This window comes from Pyrus communis, chromosome 9, assembly GCF_041283825.1.
Source record: "Pyrus communis isolate YQ-2024b chromosome 9, ASM4128382v1, whole genome shotgun sequence".
Lineage (NCBI taxonomy): Eukaryota > Viridiplantae > Streptophyta > Magnoliopsida > Rosales > Rosaceae > Pyrus > Pyrus communis.
The window spans coordinates 4,144,384-4,165,163 of NC_142573.1; the positions used below are offsets into that span (position 1 = coordinate 4,144,384).

The window sequence follows — 20,780 nt, forward strand, 5'->3', positions numbered from 1 at the left end:
AATTTCCCCATCTTCTGAGGGGTGTTTTTGTAATTATGTACTCCTTTTTGGTTTTTGGGCTAATAATTGGGCCTAATGCTAGTTTGGTAAACTTAAAAGAGAGATTAAAACCCACTATTTTCTCACTTCTCAAATGGAGGTGGTTTGAATTGAACACATATCTTACATGCTAATTTTGAGCTCATCTTCAAGAAACTCCTGCTCTCCCATCTCCTCATCAAGCACAAAATCGATTTCTGGCCTATACCCAACTCTCGTCATCTCGGCGACAAGCAAATCGAGCTTCTCATACACCTCATTACATCTCGGATGAGCCTTCTCCCCGACCAAAAACGAATCTACCTCGTATTTCACCTCACATTCCAGCTTCCGCGTATATATTTGATAGCAGAACATAGGTGGACGAATCTTGAGGATCCAGTTGCAGAATAGTGCTTGCTGCTTTTTCAGCCACTTCTACATTCCCATGGAGCTTGCAAATACTAAGCAGAGTTCTTGATATAACATCATCGGCTTCGAAAGGCATGTCTTCAATAAGCCTCAAGGCCTCACAAACTTGGCCTGACCTCCCTATAATATCCAAGATACATGAGTAATGCTCCCACTGAGGATGTAAACCATAGGTGCTAAGCATTGTGCGGAAGTAGTGTAAACCTTTTTCAGCGTGCCCAATATGTCCACAAGCTCGGAGGACTGAAACAAAAGTTGCATGGTTTGGCTCCACGTTCTCAAGCTGCATGTACTCAAAAATACTAAGAGCGTCTTCTCCAAGGCCAAAGTTTGCATAGCCAGATATCATGGCGTTCCATGTGACAGCATCCCGCTTAGGTGCTTTCTTGAACATTAAATGAGAATCTTGCATGTTTCCACACTTTGAGTACATATCGACAAGAGTGCTAGTTATGTATACATCTGACTGCAATTCATGCTTGCTAATCTGAGCATGGATCTGCCTCCCAAGTTCAACAGTAGCCAAATTAGCACAGGTATCAAGAACCGTCGCGTATGTGAAGTTATCAGGTTCTGCACCCATTTCCAACATCAGAGAGAAAAATCTCTGCTCTTCCTCATTTTGCTTATGCAGCGAGAAGCCAGATATGATTACATTCCAAGAAACCATGGTTTGTTCTTCTGTTCTGTCATGTATCTTTTCTGCCTCTTCCATCATTCCACGCTTGCAATACATATCAACAAGGGTGTTGAATAGTGGCCAAATTAATGGCCAACTTGGCATCCACTCTCGGTTAGTAAACAAAGGAAAGAAAAAAGGTGGACATCATTCCTTGTTTTGGGGAAGAAAATATGAGTTGTTTTTTCTTTTGTCTACCACCCGTGAGTTTTGGCTAAAAGGAAAAGAAAAAGTTGCTTTAAGAAAGGGAGCTCATTATTCGGTTTTGAAAGAGAAGAAAGAGAGCCTTTTCTTTTTGGTATATAGGGAGAAGAGCTCATTGTTTTCGGGTGTGGGGGGAGCGGCAGATGAGAGAAACCAGGGAGAGCATTCGGCTCTCCCAATTGAATATGAGCTGCTCCTTCCCATCATTTGTAATAATCCCATTTTGTTAGTAATCACTCAATCAAAGATGTTGGTGCTACTTGTGTAGCTTTTGGGAGAGAAGGATTTTGATATGTGTTTCTTCTTCTCCATTTGTTTCTTAGTTTGAGTGAGAGCTATTGGTTGTATGTGGGATTTGGGTTTGAGAGTTAAAACTCTATTTGTAATCTCCTTTTGATATTAGTGGAATTTCCTCGCCGTCTCGAAACTGGATGTAGGCTTACGCCGAACCAGTATAAATCCTTGTGTCTTTTGGATTCTTTGTCTTGTAATATTTTGCCGTATTAGCTTTGGTTTCATATTTGAAACTTCCGCACAACAAGTGGTATCAGAGCTCTGGGTTTCGACTTGGAGGCTTTGTACTAGTATGTCTATGAAATCTTCGAATGACGGTGAAATATGTTTTTTTGAAAAAATTCGACAGGAGGAATGACTTTGGTATTTGGTCAATTGGAGATGCTGGCTGCAAAATGTGGGCTGTTGTCGACGAGTTGAGTGGGAAGGAGAAAAGGTAGAAGCAGTTGAAAATTGAAAAGAAAATGTTGTTCTTTTTCTTTCGGCATTTGTTTAGGCAGAAGGACATCATGATGACAAATGATGTTGTTGGCTGGAAGAAAAGGGAAAAAGGCTAAGGCTAAGTTTTCTTTTCTTTGGCATTTTTCAACGGCAGAAATTTTTGGTTGTTTTTCCACTCCCATTGGTTGACTTTGGAGCAAGTTGCTGGAAACATTGGAGGAGTTTGTGAGGGCCAATTTGTTGAGTTCTGCAAGTTTGGATAGTGAGGCACCACACTATTTTGGATACACCACATGCACTGCAGAACATTTGTGTGGAACCCTCTTGTAGAAGGCAAGTTATATGCTTTCTAACTTTGGTCTATGGACATTTGGTTGAATTTGTTTGCCACTGCTATTTGGTCTGTTGGTCTCCATCATCTGCAATTAGTTTTCTTGAAGACTCCAGTTGAGGTATGGTTTTGGATCTCCTACTGATTATTTGAATTTGAAATTTTGGTTGTCCTGTTGGTGCTCATGTGATGATGGTAAACTTGAGTGAAGGGCATATTTTCGTATGTGGTATGTGAGACTATGTTGCCAAATTTGTAATCAGTTTTGACTTGGAGAATATGCCATGCTATGTGAATGAGTCTATTGGTGCAGTTTCAGACCATGGTGTTTGTGAGCAGGTGGAGTTCGTTGTGTGTCCAACTTTGGTATGGTGTGCTTGATCTTTTGTTGGTGATATTGAAGAATTTCAGTTCTTCGTTTGAATCACCTTTTGTTTTGATCAAGGCACTTATGGTTTGCAAATTTGGAGAAGACGGTAGAGAAATGTTCACTTTTGTTGGTTTTGGTACAATTTGGCCAAGGTGGAGATTGTTGAATAGTGGCCAAATTAATGGCCAACTTGGCATCCACTCTCGGTTAGTAAACAAAGGAAAGAAAAAAGGTGGACATCATTCCTTGTTTTGGGGAAGAAAATATGAGTTGTTTTTTCTTTTGTCTACCACCCGTGAGTTTTGGCTAAAAGGAAAAGAAAAAGTTGCTTTAAGAAAAGGCTCTCTTTCTTCTCTTTCAAAACCGAATAATGAGCTCCCTTTCTTAAAGCAACTTTTTCTTTTCCTTTTAGCCAAAACTCACGGGTGGTAGACAAAAGAAAAAACAACTCATATTTTCTTCCCCAAAACAAGGAATGATGTCCACCTTTTTTCTTTCCTTTGTTTACTAACCGAGAGTGGATGCCAAGTTGGCCATTAATTTGGCCACTATTCAACAATCTCCACCTTGGCCAAATTGTACCAAAACCAACAAAAGTGAACATTTCTCTACCGTCTTCTCCAAATTTGCAAACCATAAGTGCCTTGATCAAAACAAAAGGTGATTCAAACGAAGAACTGAAATTCTTCAATATCACCAACAAAAGATCAAGCACACCATACCAAAGTTGGACACACAACGAACTCCACCTGCTCACAAACACCATGGTCTGAAACTGCACCAATAGACTCATTCACATAGCATGGCATATTCTCCAAGTCAAAACTCACGGGTGGTAGACAAAAGATTGTTTTGATCAAGGCACTTATGGTTTGCAAATTTGGAGAAGACGGTAGAGAAATGTTCACTTTTGTTGGTTTTGGTACAATTTGGCCAAGGTGGAGATTGTTGAATAGTGGCCAAATTAATGGCCAACTTGGCATCCACTCTCGGTTAGTAAACAAAGGAAAGAAAAAAGGTGGACATCATTCCTTGTTTTGGGGAGAAAATAAGGGAAAAGACCATTGCTTTTGAAAAAAGAAATAGATATGATAGAGCTTGTTTTCGGTTGTGAAAAAGAGGGAGAGAAGAAAGAGAGCTGAGTTTTTTCGGTTTTGGAAAAACTAGAGAGAAGAAAGAGTTTCTTCTTTGCAGAGAGCAATTTTTGATTGCAGTCTTGCAGAGAGCCTAAAACAGAAGAAGAAAGTTGTTGCTTCAATTGGTTAGTAATCATCCACCAAAGTAGTTGTTGTTGTAATAGCTTTGAGCTATATGTATAGAGAAGAAATTATTCATTATATTTCTTTCTCTATTTGTTTCTTTGGTGTGTGAGAGCTATTGGGCTTTTGGGTTGTGAGATTGCCAACACTTTGTAAACTCCCATTTGGTTGATAGTGGATTATTGGATGAGCTCCTACTGCTCCGAGGACGTACTCCAGTTACACTGACTGTGGAGGAACCTCGTTAAAATCTTTGTGTCTTTTATATTTTGTTCTTGCATTTTATTTGATAAATTTCCTGTGGGTTAGCTTCAGTTGGTTCCGCGTGGTTTGGTGCTATCCTAGCACAACAAAGGGCACCTCCAACAAATAAGTTCATCCCCGTTCCAGATTTAATAATTCTGCCATGGATTTCCATCCCATAGTTTGAAGAGAGCTGACCTGCACAAGCTTTTAGAACACTACCAAAAGTGAATTCATCCGGTTCCATCCTTGAGCGGAGCATGGACACAAAGAATGAAAGTGTCTCCTTTTCATTTTCATTCTGTCCGTAAGCTGCAATAATCGCATTCCAAGACACAGCATCTCCAACTAGCATCTCATCAAACATGCGAGACGCTCCAAACAGATCTCCGCATTTACCATACACGTCCAGCATGGCATTTGCTACACATATATTTGATCTCAAACTACACTAAACCACTAATACTTGTAGTTGAAGCCCCTCTAAGTGCTCCTTGATCCCAGCACAAACGCTAAGTGCACCGAATAACGTTATCTTACCAAAACCAAGACCAGACTTCCGCAAAAGCTGAAAGAGTCGCAGAGCTTAAAAACCTTGCTCGTTTCGAGCATAGCCGACAATAATTGCATTATATGACTGTAAACTCCGGTTTGACATCGAGTCGAATATCTTTCTAGCATCAGACATCCTATCACATTTTGCATACATGTCCAATGTGGCAGTTCCAACTATGACATCAAATTGGAAGTCCGTCTTTATAGCATGCCCATGAGAGTGCCTAACCTATATGTGACATCCCACATCGCCTAGGGGAGTGATCCTTAAATGTATATTCCCATCCTTACTTAGCACGAGGCCTTTTGGGAGCTCACTGGCTTCGGGTTCCGTAGGAACTCCGAAGTTAAGCGAGAAGGGGGCTTGAGCAATCCCATGATGGGTGACCCACTGGGAAGTTGCTCGTGAGTTCCCAAAGACAAAACCATGAGGGAATGGTAAGCCCAAAGCGGACAATATCGTGCTACGGTGGTGGATCGGGCCCGGGAAGTGATCCGCCCAGGGCCGGGATGTGACAAATTGGTATCAGAGCCTAACCCTGGTCGCGTATGTGCCGACGAGAACGTCGGGCCCCTAAGGGGGGTGGATTGTGACATCCCACATCGCCCAGGGGAGTGATCCTTAAATGTATATTCCCATCCTTACTTAGCACGAGGCCTTTTGGGAGCTCACTGGCTTCGGGTTCCGTAGGAACTCCGAAGTTAAGCGAGAAGGAGGCTAGAGCAATCCCATAATGGGTGACCCACTGGGAAGTTGCTCGTGAGTTCCCAAAAACAAAACCGTGAGGGAATGGTAAGCCCAAAGCGGACAATATCGTGCTACGGTGATGGAGCGGGCCCGGGGAGTGGTCCCGCCCGGGCTCGGATGTGACACTATATGCCGATAATCCTGCACAGGACCTGAAAACACTAGCATACGTAGATTGGCTCACTCTGACTCCAGCTTTCTGCATCTCATTAAACAGTTCTATACCCTTAACGAACTGATCATTCTGAAAAGAACCTGCAATTACCGTGCTCGAAGAAACCCAATTCTTTTTGGGTAATTCACGGAAGGCTTTGAGTGCATTATCTAATTGCTTACACTTCCCATACATATCTACTAAAGCACTTCCAGTTACCACATCAATGTCAAAACCCATCTTGACCGAGAAACAATGAATTTGAATCCCCAAACCAATCTCTTCATAACAGAACACGCTTTCAGAACAACTGCAGTCGTAGTACAATCAAATTCCACACCCACACTCACCATTTTCACATAAACTTCAACAGACTCCCAATACTCACCATTCTGCAAGTACCCGGAAATCAAAGAATTCCACGAAACCACATCTCTCTCAAGCATAGCATCAAAAAAAGACTGCGCAAACCCCATCTTCCCACTCCCAGCGTACCCAAAAACCATGGTGTTCCACGACACCATATCCCTCTGCGGCATTCCATGGAACACCTTACCTGCATACTCCAAACCCCCACATTTCACATACATCAGGATCAAACAATTCGTAAAGAACACAGTAGGATTGAATCCAGAAACGATCATCCGAGCGTGGGCCTGTTTTCCCGGATTCAGAGCTCGGCCGTGGGAGCATAGCTGGAAAATGTGGGAGAAAGTTTTGAAATTTTTTACGGGTATTGGTTGGTTGCGACTGTGAGTGAAAGTAGAGGGAGAAAGAAAGGTTCGCGTTTGTGGGTAGAGAGATTTGGGAGAGAAGGAGAAGATTCTGGTAAACCATGTCTGAGAGAGATGGTAAGCAGCTGCCATCCACCGTGCTGTTCATTCTTTGGCGGGTAAATTCATATGCTGTACGCTTTTCGTTTACTGTTTCCTTTCCCCAAGGTTTAAAAACGGGATTAGAATTTTCTCCGACCTCTTTTCATCCTCTCTTTTCACATTTTCTTATTTCTTTTGTTATAAAAAATTAATATAAGATATTAACGTAGTTTAAACGTGATCGTTCAATTAGGAGGAAAGGTAAGGGGAGGAAAAAAAAGAGGAGAGAGAATCATACTCCTTAAAAACGCTAGACACTAGTGGGGCCACGAATTAAGTCCTAACGCTCAAACGGTTGGACGAAATTTAGACATATTTAAGTAAATTATTATATATTGTATAAATGAGTGCATGTTTATGCTTAAAAACACATAATTATATTGAGATACATAAATTAAAAAATAGACTAACATATAGATAAGACATATTGAATACATGGGAATCATAATATGATAACGATTCATTCAAGTATTCACAAATCTTTTATAATTTATTAAAAAAACAAAATATAAAATAAAATTATCTATTTATTATTTAAGTGAGAGTTGCGACTTGAGTGGATATCTAGACGGGTCAGACAGACGAATAAATGGGCTAAGCAGGCGACTAGATGGGTTAAGTGATTGCCTAAATAGGTCTAGAAACCCATTCTAAATTTGTCAAAAAAGTAAAAATTGATCGAGACGGTTGCAAGCCACGTAGTGCCTAGGCGGAACCTAACCGACACTAGGCTGGGATTTTTAGAACAATGTTTTTCACACAACACTACTCAAATATTTACACACAATATCCACACACGGTGCAAAACAGTCGATTAGCTCATGCGTTGATGTTGTTGAGAATATTCACTGAATAAAGTTGAGGTTCTACTGTAAAACCAATTGGCAATATGGGAAATAGCCTAACTGACACATCCCAACCCCGATAACCACAAATATCAAGGTAGGCACGTGTTGGGCGACACCCGAGGGTGACAAAGCCATTTTAAACATGCATATAAGTAAAAGATATGCAATTAAAACGTAAAATGCCATAGCATGAACGTGTTCAGAGCATACAACTACTAAGAATAATATGGAAAAATTACTAGGAAAATATACTAACAAAGGAATGATACCTATACCGAGAAGACTAGAGAATAAATATGTAGAAGTGTCCTGACATCGGGATCATGTGCCTCGATTTTAAATCCTGAAAGGGGCGCAAAACAGAAAGGTGAGTGGACCAAGTTTATAATAATAATACTAATAACAAGAAAACCATTTTCTATATGAACATACTAACCCCCTATTTTGAAAACATATATAATACTACATATAGGTTTTATTAAAAAAAAAAACCCTAGCATGACAAGCAAAACCTTCGTAATACATGTATGTGTAAAATCATGCTCAATTATGTTGAAAATGTCGCCGAAGTCAAATCCTTAAATCTCATCAGTGAAGTACTTAACTAGGGGTATCATAGTCGCCCGAAGGCAGTACCTGTCCATCACCCGAAGGTGAAGCTGAATCAAATAACAAAACATCCACATAGACACTAGCCGTGGCTAGTAAAGCTGTCTGACACCGCTTTCGACGGTGAAGCTTGGGGTATGTAATATATCATATCTCACTCCTCCATCATATGTGTCCTATGGCCATAGACATAATACCCGTGGTGTGCGGATGTGCCATATGATAACCCACTTGGTAAGTACTAAAAACATATTTCAAAACTCGTATTATAAATCATATTCGAAAACCTTAGGATTCATATATGTAAATCCACTAGTTCATAATCATAAAAATGCATAAATGCAAACCTATAATTCATCACCATTAGCGGAAAATAATTTCGATAAATAATAAACATTCATAAACGTAAATTAAATAACTATTGATTTCTGTTAAATCATAAATATAGAATTCTATAAAGGCATAATATAAATCATATTCAATTCATGAAATATGCCATGCATGCTAGGTAAATATTTATAAAAATATGCAGGTTAAGAAGGGATCCTTCACTTGTTTTTCCATTGCCCGAAAGCCTCTCAAACTATTAAGAATGACGTCGCTTCCCACCAACGCATCTAAACATAATTAGAGACCTTTTAGTAAAACTATACCTAAAGGATAGAATTTGGGAAACTAGACAGCGGATTTGAATTTGACACCTCGGAAAACGTAAGTATAGACCTCGGGTTTTCCCTCCACGAGCCGCTGCACACGTCATCGTGCGTGGCGACCAACTGCCCCGACTCGCCGGAAAATCGAACAACTCCAAAAATTTCCAAATTTTACAGGAATGAAGATCTCGATGAGTGGAGCAACTTTCATACCTGTGACTAAGGCCAATTTGGCCGGGAAAATCCCCAATTTCACTAAAACCCGTCGGAAACCCTAAAAATTGAGTGTTCTTTATTCAACTCCAAACAAGCTCTGACACCCCAACCACTGCTTGGGCTTTCTTCCTAGGGTTGAGGAGAGTCCATTGTTGGTGGTGGTGGTTGATGGAGTTAACTTCATAATCGTCGGATTTCCGCCGTGGCACCACAGGAAACCACGGGTTCCGTTCTTTACGAAATCAAGGCTAAATCTAGTGAAATTTGATTGGTAATGGAAGATGGGAGATCATGGAATGTTTTCCAAGTGGTGGACAACGGTGATTTAACGGAAAAAACTGACGAAAATCACGTCAGAATAGCACAGAACTGGTCTGGTCGACAGGGAGGACCCGGGTCAAGGGTGATTCGGTGCTCCTCCACTATCTCTTTTCCCTTCCTTTCCTGCTCTCCCTATTGGTCAGTCTCTTTTCTCTTCTTTTTGATTGGGTGTCCCGCCTCTCCTTTCTCTCATTTATCTCTTATCCCAACCGTCTATTTCTTCTTTCATTCAATTTGGGCCACACACGTGGCTTTCCAGATTTTGCTCCAAAAATCTGGAGCATTCCAGAAAATATTTAAATGACTATTTTGTCCCTATTTTTACTTGCCCATAACTTCTTCATTATAACTCCAAATCACGTTCCGTTTACACCCACGCGTTCGTAGCGACGAGTACTATGAGGATACGTCAAGAAAATGAACCTTACATGACACGACAAGGTGGTCAACATAAGTCAACGTATTTGCCTCGAAGGGCATTTTCGTAAATTCATTTTTTAAAATTATAAAAACCATAATTTTTGGGGACAAGTCGTTACACCAACTTACTTATAAGCTCATGTAAGGTCCCTCCTCGCATTAATATGAGACTAATTCTCAACACGCCCCCCTCGCATGTGGCGAATTTTCAAGCCTAACACGTATCAGAGCAGGTTCTCCCATGTGTGAAACCAAACGGCCATACATGCGCTCTACGTCACCCCATTGTGTTGTCCATGTGTTAGGCTTGAAATTGGGGTTCCACCATAAAACCAATTGACAATATGGGGAGTAGCCCAAGACCATATAAGTACCTAGCAAATCTTGTCCATCACCGATGACCCCACACGTGTGACCGATTTTCAGGCCTACACGTGGACAACAAGTGGGCGACGCATGAGCACGTGTGGCCCTTGGTCTTTCACACGACAAGCTGCTCTGATACTATAAAGAAAATTGAGGTTCCACCATAAAACCAATTGGCAATATGAGGAGTAACTCAACTTTTTATAAGCCCATGCAAAGTCCATCATCCCATCAATATGAGACTCATTCTTAACACGTCCCCTCACGTGTAGCGAATATTCTCAACTTATGTGCGCATGGGAAAGACTAATTCATTTGTTATATAAAACGAATAAACCACTAAACGCACCGCCTCAATTCTCTCCAAACGGTCTAATCGGTGTCCCAGAACCCATGCCACACTTTTACACCAAGATCGACATCGTTTTCTGCTACAAAGTCTGCTACCATCATGCACTCTTGAGCAAGTCTTCTCCCTGTTAGACCCTCTCTACATCCTATCACTCCATGTATAACCTTTTGTGATCAGGTGATTAGGTTCATAATGTTTTGAGTTTGATACAATAGAAACTATAATATCAAGCTTCTATGTAATTTTGCCGCAATGGCCTTGTTCTCTTTTTGAACGTGGTGCTCTGATTGGCGTTCCTGCATATGTCTTTGTTGTACTATTCGAATTTCTCGAACAAATTTGCTTCTAAACAAGCTCATGATGAACAGGATTCATGGAGACCATAGAAAAAGATTATACACCACAAGGGGCAGCTGTGACTCCAAACAAGGTTGGTGTCAAGTGTCAAGTGTTAATTCTTTTGTTTGTTTGTTTGTTTGTTTGTTTATTTGTGTTTATTTTATTTTATTATTATTTTTTTTGGTGTGATTTTTAGATAATTATTATTAGTGAAATTATTGAATGTATTTGTGTATGTTTATCTTTGATTTGTCAGGACCCAAGTGAACGTAAACCTAAAGGGCACACAATTATCATCTGTGTTTCAGGTAAGAAGTTTACGACATTTTTCCTCCCAACTAATAAAACTGGTTAATTAGGAAGCATCTTAACTATCATCTATGTTAGATGAGCTGTTTAATAACTATTTCGTTTTTGTTTTCAGTCTGCTTGATAACTATTTTGTTTTTAGTTTTTGTTGTTTTAAGTGAAGTGAAATGACCATCAAACGGCTGCTACTTGTTACACAATTTCATGGTCTTAATTAAAACCATGTTTTACAGGTGGTCCAGGTAGCGGAAAGAGTACGCAGTGCGCTAAGATTGTTTCACACTTTGGGTTTTGCCATCTGAATGTTGGTGATCTTCTTGAAGCAGAAGCTGAGGCTGGATCTGAATACAAGTATTTGATTCATTCAAAAAAGTCTTTCTTTCACAAGTAAAATGTCATCATTCTTGTATGATGGAAATCTAGCAACCATTTTTTTCAAAACCTATTAAGCCACATTTTCTCACATCTCATATTTGTTGCAAATTTCTCTCTACAGTAAGATGATCAAGGACTTTAAGAAGGAAGGACGACTGGTTCCTTCCAATTTGGTTGTTAAACTTCTGCAACAGGCAATGCAAAGGAGCCGAAACAAGAAGTTTCTCGTTGATGGCTTCCCGCGGAATGTAGAAAATATAGTTGTAGCTGAAAGAATTGTAGGGTTGTAGTTTTCGTTAAAAGTATCAATGTTCTTCAAAAGTAGTAGTGTTTGTTAGATTTTAATATATTCATGAAGAACCAAAGTTTATGTTAATGCAGATGAAATTCGAGCCAGATTTTGTACTGTTTCTTGACTGCTCAGAAGGAGAAATGACAAGACGTCTTTTAAACAGAAACCAGGTGAGCAAATTGTGTAGTTCTTAACTTGTTTCTTTAGTTTACAGATTGTCGATGTCTGTAAACCTGTCGAACTCTTCCTCATCTGTACTATTTGCAATCTTCGAAGAGAAGAGTTGACGATAACATTGATACGATTCAGAAGCGTCTTCAAGTTTATTTCGAATGCACCATTCCTGTAGTCAATTATTACAGCGCCAAGGGAAAGGTTCGAAAGGTAACCATCTCCTCAAGGGCTTTTGCTCGTCGACATATAGCTAGTCTTACCATATAGTTTAATGAACTGTTTGTGATGGAGCTTATCTGTAATTAGTATGTTAATTGTTTTCTTCTTCTTTGATTCTGCCTAGATTGATGCTGAAAGGCCTCATGAAGAAGTATTTGAGGTAGTCAAGGAAGCATTCTATGAGCTCGAAGAGAAGCGCGAGGAAACCATGCCCTAGTTTTTAGGGAGAATGGACTTCTTTGTTCTTAGGTATGAAATTAAGCTATTTGAATTGGATGCTCTCAAATCTCGAGAATTGGGACACTTTATGTATATATAGGATGTAGTTTTGGAGAAATTTTTTCAGATGACGGACACATTAGCTGACTTGGAGTTCCTAATCAATACAACTTTAACACGTGCCTATTTTATTATTGAAATAAAAAGATTGTCACGTTTTGATATTTATAATGGGCATTAATAAACAAAATTCCTAATTTACCCCTACAGTTCAAAGAGAAAGAAGTCAGAAAACTCTCCTGACTACCCTTCCATGCTGACCATCCACTCTTCAGAAACCACCCACCTCCATCGCCACTTTGTGATTCCATCGGCGACACTCCATATATCCTCTCTTCCTCTTTTTCTTTCCCCCATTTTCTCTCGCTCTCCCCTACCTCCATCGACCAAATTTGCCGTCTCCGACCTCCAATTTAAGATTTGTCTTTCGACATCCCTTGTGTCCATCTCAGAAAGAGCATAAGAAGGAGGGCAAAATATTGAGATGAAAAAGAAAGGGAGAGAAAAATGCGTGGGGAAGGAAGGGATGAGTGGGGTGGACGATGGACGTCTCTGGCAAGGAGTTGGCCAATGGGGGAGGCATGGGAGGCGATTTGGAGACTCAAAATACGGGGAGTCGGTTTAATTTTATTTTTTAATAATTGTATTTATGTTATAAGAATACAGGTGTCAACAGGTTATTAGTGGGGACCACCTGTTTTATTGAGGTGTATATTTTAATCACATAGAAAAATTTATTGTAGTTTTAAATTCTAAATCCGTCCCTGTTTGCAAAGCAGTAGAAAGTGTATTTATTTGCTCGGAAGTAATTAATGCGTAAGTTTGTAAGTTAAGATGTTCATTGTTTTTTTTTTCTTTCTTGAAGTTGAAGAAGGTTCTATGCTCAAATGTTTGTGTTGATTAAAAAGAAATATTTAGTCCTCAACAGTAAATATGATAAATTAAGAACTTTTATTATATAAAGTTGTAAACTAAATAGAAACACCGTCATCTCATCCGTATTTCAACATCTCAATTCTTAGTGTAAAAAAAAAAAAATCCAAACTAAATTCATTTCCACAACAAAACGTTTTACTTGAAAACAATGAAAGACGTGAAGAGAGAAAATAATACAAAACCCCTAACATACAGAACGTAATAACACTATAAATTAGCATTATGTCTTAGGTTCGACTTCTATAAATAACAAGTTTTAGTAATATATCTCCGAAAAATTAATCTACACAAGCGTTATATTTGTTTGATTTACAAATACCTATTGGAGATAGAACGTTGTGGACTAAACTATTTCGAGAAAAAATATCCATCGTTTTTCATTCCAATTCACATAAGAATGAATATTATGATTCGCATGTCGAACCAGCACGAATACGACATTTATCGGATGACTTCCGTCTAACATCAATTTTTCTTTATTAAATTTTGTGCTTACTTTTATTTTTGGATAAGACCCTTAAAATAAAAAATAAAAAAATGACGAGGGAAGAAAACCCCGCAGGGCGCAGTATATAAACCGTAGGCGCCACCAACCAAAAATTTTCCTCTAATTTTTTGCATTATTATTTTTCGTAAACAATGTCTGAGCCTTCCGCCACCTCTCACCTACCCCGCGAGCCGCAACCACCAAACGAACCCGACGACCCGCAATCCCACCCAACCCCCCTCCTCGATCCCCTCACCCACTGGTGCGCCAACCAAAACTGCAACCCCTTCGCCGCCGATCCTCTCGATCCCCGGAGCTCCTCCGATTGCGACTGGTTCTCCGACGTCGCATCCGATTCGGACCATGACGTCAGCTGCTTCGTCACCGATCTCTTCGACCGCCGCAGCTCCGAGCAGCAGCCCAAGACCGACGGCGTCGTCGATTCGGGTTCGCGGTCGGATCCGGTTGCGACCGAATTGGAAATTGGGGGTCTTGAGGATGGCGACGAGACGGAGTCGAATTTAGGGTTTGGGTCAAATTCTCAGCGACTGGGTTCTGAATTGGGGGAGTTTATAAGCCTATCGGGAGCTGACTCGCGAGCTGGTGGGCTTCGGATTGTTGGGCTGGAATCTGAATCGGATTCGGATTCCGGTACTATCGATGACATAGAAAGTAATCGGATCACCGATTCGGGTATCCAGTCAATTTGGGATAATCTTTTCTTGATGGAGCAGAGGAATATGCTTGAAAGTTCCGAATCGATTCAGACTAGTCCGGTCAACGGCGGAGTGGAAGAGCTGTCGGTGACCTCTGGGTTTTCCACTGAAGAAGAAGAGGTTCCGGAAGGTGCGGCACGGAGCCTGGAGTGGGAAATTCTCTTGACAGTCAACAATTTTCGGAGGTTCGCCGATGATGACGATCTTGACTTGGAGACTGCAGAGTACATCAACACGATTTTCGGGCAGTTCGTGGAGAATGCCAATGCCATGAAAGGTAGTCCTCCGGCGGCTTTAAGCGTGGTTGAGGATCTTCCATCTGTTGAGTTTACAGTGGAACAATTGAAGAAAGAAGAAGCGGTTTGTGCTGTTTGTAAAGACAACATCTTGGTGGAGGATAAAGTCAGGAGCTTGCCCTGTTGCCATTACTACCATCAGGACTGCATTGTGCCGTGGTTGGGCATTCGGAATACATGCCCTGTTTGTCGGTATGAGCTTCCCACGGATGATCCAGATTACGAAAGAAACAAGTGTGAAAGCGCTGCTCGAGGCGAGCCAGGGGATTCACAGGTCAGGTTTGAGTTTGGGTTTGAACAGTTTGTCTAAGATGCTATACAGATATATATAATCTTGCTTTGCTAAATGTAAAAATTGTAAATATGCGTTTTTCGGGCAGTCCTATATCTGATGATGAAATGAAGCTTGTAATGGTTTTGAACATCGTATAGCTTTTGTTAATTTGGTGGAGTTTCCCAGTGTAATAAATTGCTTTTTGTTTCATGTTACTTGAGTTTTTAGTAGTGTTTATGCAGCAACCTTGCAAGAGGTTTAATGAAAATTAGTTTGAACTTTGAAGAAGTATCTTATTAGAGTTTGAAATTTGTCAAATTGCGAAAAACGAATACATGACATCTACGTTAAAGTACTACTACCGGATTTCAGATCAAACTACATACATTTCGCCCCCAAGTCCTAACTAAAGAAGTAGTGAACAAAAGGCTAGACTTAGGCGGACTTGATTGCTTCGAGTTGCTGTTGCAATTGTTGAATGGTATCTGTTGCATTCTTCAGCTTCTCTCTCAAACTCTTCTCCTCCTTGTCTCGACGCTCCCTCTCCTCAGAGAATATGCCAATTATGGTGTCTTCTTCATTGTTCAGTTCTGTAATTTTTTGTTGTGCCGCTAGGAGCTGAGTTTCAAGTGACTTGCACCTCTGATCTTTCTTCTCCAATATTTTCCTCAGTTGGATATATGCTGTTTTCAGTTGCTGCACCCCTACAACTTGACCACGCTCCATGCGGGAACGCTCAGCATTGACATCATGACCGTGCAGTGAACTGGCTCCTGGGCTACTTGGTGAACAGTCGTGCTGTGATTGTTCAGTATCTTTTGTACGTGAAGATAACCGAGTCGGGCAATCTTTCCCAGAGTCTTCTTTAGCAGCAAATCCCTCACGACGTCGGCCACCCACATCAGACATGGAAACATGCATGTCTGCATCTGCATCGGTAACATTGGCTGGCGAAGGTGGTAATGATGATGGAACATTGGCGGGCGAAGGTGGTGCTGATGATTCATAAGACCTTGATGATCCTAGTGTCCCAGATTGCTTGGGGGTTTGGACTCTATCGTTGGTGATCCTTTCAGAAGCTCTTGAACGAACACCCTGAAGTGCGGGTGAATCAGGACCCAAAAATGGTCTCTTCTTGCTGCATGGCGTGGTAGATGGAGGATCAGGACTAGTCTCCTTACGATTTGCAGAGTCGTTGATGATCTTCTTAGTACGTCGCTGAGCATACCCGATTTTGTGGCAGTTAGAACCCCAGTAATCCTTTTGCATATGTATCAATCGTTTCTCGAGTCTCGAAAGAACCGTTGTACGCTCAAACCCCTGCTTATCATGAGCTGGTTCAACAAAATTAGCTTCCAAAACGCCGATAACACCTCTGCCGTCGCTTCCTGCAGCATTCCAAAGCCTCCAAAACGGCTTAATCAGTCGATTCTTGTGATAAACATTGAACCCTTGAACGTCGATATGAGATTTTGCATCCTTTACAAACCCGATGGTGACAGCAGCAATCACATTTGCACTTGTTTGGTTCCCGTCAGCCCCGGTTGGCCGATAGGTGACTTGCTGGGACATCATCATATCATTCACTATGTTGTGGTGCTCAACTTCCTTCCCGCGAAGGATGATCCGAAAGTTAGAAGGAAGCCGCAAATAGAGAATCGATGCATAGCTCCTCAACGAGTGCTGGTACGTCAAGAAAACTCGCGAGTTGGGATAATCTTGAGCCATTTGTATATTCTTCTCGTCCCGATTGACACCTCTGAGTTGAATATCATGAGGGTCGGTGTCAAAATCAAGCTCCAACTGATCTTCGTCGTCCTCCCAAAGGTTGTATATGATTATTTGGGTGCCATGGTTCTTAATCGTTAAGAGCTGACAATGCAGCTCTTCTTCGCTAGAAAATGGCGACCACTGAACGATTGTCTCGATATTTGTCTTCCAGTCTCTTTCGGAGGATCGAAACATTTTGTGCCAAGCTCCTCCTCTTCTCTCATAATCAAGCATGGGAACTACAATGTCTTCCTTTCCAGTGCTCTTCAAGAAAGTGTAAGACAGCAATCCGATGCTCCGCGTATCATTTTTTTCATGTATTCCTTCGCAGCGTGAAAACACGATCGCATCTGCTCCTAGCCTCATAGTGCTCGTCTTAAAACCGTTTCCATACTGTCCTATGGTGTCTCTAATTTTGCTTTTCACCGAATACCCCAACGACATGCAGTGTCGCATCTTGCTCGGATCCATACCACCGCCATCATCTTGGATCAGCAACATTCTGCTTCCATCCTTCTTGTTTTCAAGCACATCGACGTTGACGTAAGTAGCACCACTGCAAACCTCATCCAGTGCATTGTCTAAAAGCTCGGCAAAAGCGCCGAGAGCCCACTTGTGACTTGTGGCATTGGAATGCAGAAATCTGGGATGAACCCTAACGTGGTCGATCCCGCCAGCAGCAGAAGTATGATCATCGCTACAAGGAGCTCCTTCATAATCCCCGGCCTTCCAAAACTGCTTACAGCTCTGCCGGGCTCTCACCTGCCTCAGCGGCTGAGGACTCAGAACTGGGCCTGATCCCGCCCCGTCCAGCTTCCGCTTCTTCGAAGAACCTCCCAAAACTTCGCCCTCTTGTGACATGCTGGATGATACAGGCTAATTAACTGGTAGGGATTTAGAAAATTGTAGAAGAAAGTAAACCTAAAAAAGGGCTTCGCACAAAAATCTTATAGCGCGTGGAAGTATGCTAGAAAATTTGTTCACTCACGAATGTGATGATCCACCAAGTCCAAGATCTCTGTATTTATACACAAGGACATAACCCGAAACAAACAGGAAATGCCTAATCCTAACAGAAATTTGAAAGAAATCCTAATCCTGGCTGAAATAGGATGTTAATAAAATTACAAATTAATCCTAAAACGAAAAGGAAATTAAGCAATTTTAATCCTACTAAAAATTTGAAAGCACGCTAATCCTACTGGAAATAGGAATGCAAAGATCAATCATGTGGTAATTTATAGGAGAAATATTTGTGTTACCAAAGGTACCACTCCTAATTAATCGGGATTTATTTAATGGAAATAATTATTTTTTGGGTGGCAATTAGAAACTAAAAAACTATAAAAAATCAATGAAGGGCACGTAAGTAACGTCACAAGCGAGGAAGTATATATGTACTTCGATTTCGGTTTTTTAGGTCAAGTCTGCAACAAAAAAGGGCTACAACGGAATCCATCAACATACAAAGATATAAAAAAAAAAAAAAAAAAAAAATCCTCATAAAAACACAAGATTATCAAAATTGATGAATAACACTATCAATTTTGATGATCTTCATGACGTTGTATTGGTCGGAACCCTAAATTTATTTTTCAGTGCAAGTGCGTTTCCAATCGTTGGTGTACTCTCATCTCTGATTCTTATTTCATTAAGCGCTTTTTATCCCTCCAAATTGATAATCCGTACCCTGGTAAACCACAAATCAGAGGAATTCCTTGCAAGAAAATCATCGTCCTCCAAGCCGCTGACTCCGTTATTCGAAAGGCTCATGAGTTTCCACTCCGAGAGAAAAGCCAACTGTGTATTGGATGAGTGGAGGCCCTGGTGGCATTAGTGATCATCTTCAGAACATTCTCATCGTCTTGGATCCATTGATCATCATCGACGAAAGTAATTCGCTTTGGTGAGCAATCTTTTTGAAGGTCTAAGCCGGTACTTGAATGCTTTGGCGAGCAATCTTTCATATGAAGACCTTGTCCATTTGACCATCAAGAGTCACTTCAATTACAAATAAGGAATCTAGGTTTGGGTAACACCCTATATAAAACTCTCCTATGTATACGTGACTTGTATCTACTATCTTCTATCGTTTTCCAAATTTCTGCCACTATGAGAGGTGCTATTGGTACCAAAAGAAGCAGATCCCAGTCGCCCCTTGGAGCAATACTGGCCTCTCACCATATTCATCACCCAAAAACATCGAAAAAGTTGTTTGTTGATAGACCCCTGGCGATGTAATAGTTGAAATTTTTCGCCGACTCCCTCATATATATCCGCTTGTCAGTGCACGTATATGTCCAAGTGTTGGTTCACTCATCTCTAATTCTTTAACCTTTGCATCAATGAATTTAGAGGAACGATTGGACCTCAAGATGAGGAGTATGTATTTTCAAATGAGCGGAAGACTGGAAGGCATAGTCGATCGGAATGTGTGACCGCATAATGGGGAGATTGGACGGATCATCGCGTAGATTAGCAGACTTAGGGCTAGGGGTAAAGTATCTGTCACAAAACTACGTCTACGCTGGAAGTGCAAGAGAGATGAGGCACATGGCAGAATCTGATCATATAAGCTAGCCATTAATTCTTTCTTGAAGATATAATAAATTGATATATCTCGAAGGACATTGATTTTTCATACTGAAGTTTCTAGTTTTGTTTGTGAGTTCATCAATTAATTTGTATCGTACGTAGACAAGCTAAAATTTGTCGCACTTAATTAGTAATATTGGTCACTTTTGTAGTAGTTAGCCATCCACTTTGTCTGTAAGTTGATATATTATTTTTAGCAACGAAAATTTCGTAGTCGTTAATTGAAATTTTATGATCATTATTTAACAAAGTTTGACAAGCTGCCGATGTTTCTTCTGCAAGTCGTTAATTATGGATAAAAGAATTATGTAGATTGATCCAACAAGTTCACCAGCATCTTCATAACTCAAAAGAATAACAAAGATCACCAGCATCATCGTCATCAAGAACTAGTGATCTCCGAGACGATGTAGTGATTGAAATCTTTCCACAACTCCCTCAAGGCGGTGGGTCACTGTATCTATACAATATATATAACCTCGTATGTTGATGTATGTTGATCAATATAACCCTCTATTTGTTTGTCTTTTGTTTTTTGTGGTACAATATAACTGTAATTTTTGGTTTAAAAAGATGATCTTATCCATTGACCAAGTTTTTAGTAAAGAGGAATGCTAGCTACTTTCTCCATTTACTCAGCGTTTTTGTTTTTTTGTGGTACAATATAGCTGTAATTTTTGGTTTAAAAAGATGATCTTATCCATTGACCAAATTTTTAGTAAAGAAGAATGCTAGTTACCTTCTCCAGTTACTAAGTGTTTAGTTTATTGTGTAAGAGTACAAATGTCAAATGATGAATAGGGAATGTAAGAAGGAAAAAATAAATGGAGAAGGTATAGCTATTCCTCGTCCGTTAGTTTCTATTTTTATTTACAGAAAGAGAGTTTGCTTCTAAGTGAAACCCTAGATGAAGCTCTTCCTATATACGCGTGACTGATCATATCTGTACATTATCTACTGTCTTCTGGCGTCTTCCAAATTTCTGGCACCATGAGAGGTGTTGCTGCCACCCAAAGAAGCAGATCTGAGTCGCCAGGAGATGACCATATTCATCACCCCGAAGATATCAAAACGTCACTGTCGCTACCATCACTATCATCAACATTAACGAGTAGTATTGATCATCTCCCCGACTTCCAAAACGTCAATATAAAGAATGGTAAAAAGTTCACCCCACTTCCAAATGTAGCTGTTTGAACTATGCATTAACTTTTCGACCAAAAAAAAAAAAAAAAAAAAAAAAGAAAAAAAAAAAAAGAACTATGCCTTAACCTAAATCATCATCGTCAAAACACATAACGAAAAGAGAAATGCAAGAAATAAATAAACCA

General features: G+C 40.4%; 3 protein-coding genes and 1 pseudogene across 3 annotated transcripts; 2 read left to right on the plus strand and 2 right to left on the minus strand.

The window, feature by feature from the left end:
• Positions 1–25: 25 nt before the first annotated feature.
• On the minus strand, positions 26–6,675 carry LOC148694063 (pentatricopeptide repeat-containing protein At3g02330, mitochondrial-like; annotated as a pseudogene).
• A 4,086-nt stretch (positions 6,676–10,761) lies between these two features.
• On the plus strand, positions 10,762–12,392 carry LOC137739390 (UMP-CMP kinase 3-like). Its single transcript, XM_068478959.2, has 7 exons — positions 10,762–10,818; positions 10,984–11,035; positions 11,270–11,387; positions 11,533–11,689; positions 11,793–11,873; positions 11,980–12,087; positions 12,221–12,392. Exons 1-7 carry the CDS (start codon positions 10,762–10,764, stop codon positions 12,311–12,313), a joined length of 666 nt encoding a protein of 221 aa, XP_068335060.2. The 3' UTR covers positions 12,314–12,392.
• A 1,466-nt stretch (positions 12,393–13,858) lies between these two features.
• On the plus strand, positions 13,859–15,294 carry LOC137738693 (uncharacterized). The gene has a single exon (XM_068478167.2). It carries the CDS (start codon positions 13,951–13,953, stop codon positions 15,118–15,120), a length of 1,170 nt encoding a protein of 389 aa, XP_068334268.2. The 5' UTR covers positions 13,859–13,950; the 3' UTR covers positions 15,121–15,294.
• On the minus strand, positions 13,912–17,855 carry LOC137739391 (protein MICRORCHIDIA 4). Its single transcript, XM_088700362.1, has one exon. The coding sequence runs from the start codon at positions 17,713–17,715 to the stop codon at positions 15,520–15,522; it is 2,196 nt and encodes a 731-aa protein (XP_088556488.1). The 5' UTR covers positions 17,716–17,855; the 3' UTR covers positions 13,912–15,519.
• Between the last annotated feature and the right edge of the window lie 2,925 nt (positions 17,856–20,780).

What these genes read in the sequence shown, in the direction of transcription:
- LOC137739390 (XM_068478959.2), top strand. Translation starts at nt 10,762, where the DNA reads ATGGAGACCATAGAAAAAGATTATACACCACAAGGGGCAGCTGTGACT. An exon ending in GTCTTTTAAACAGAAACCAG is followed by an intron (nt 11,874 to 11,979) that starts GTGAGCAAATTG and finishes CAATCTTCGAAG; the next exon opens with AGAAGAGTTGACGATAACAT. An exon ending in CCAAGGGAAAGGTTCGAAAG is followed by an intron (nt 12,088 to 12,220) that starts GTAACCATCTCC and finishes GATTCTGCCTAG; the next exon opens with ATTGATGCTGAAAGGCCTCA.
- LOC137738693 (XM_068478167.2), top strand. Translation starts at nt 13,951, where the DNA reads ATGTCTGAGCCTTCCGCCACCTCTCACCTACCCCGCGAGCCGCAACCA.
- LOC137739391 (XM_088700362.1), bottom strand. Translation starts at nt 17,715, where the DNA reads ATGTCACAAGAGGGCGAAGTTTTGGGAGGTTCTTCGAAGAAGCGGAAG.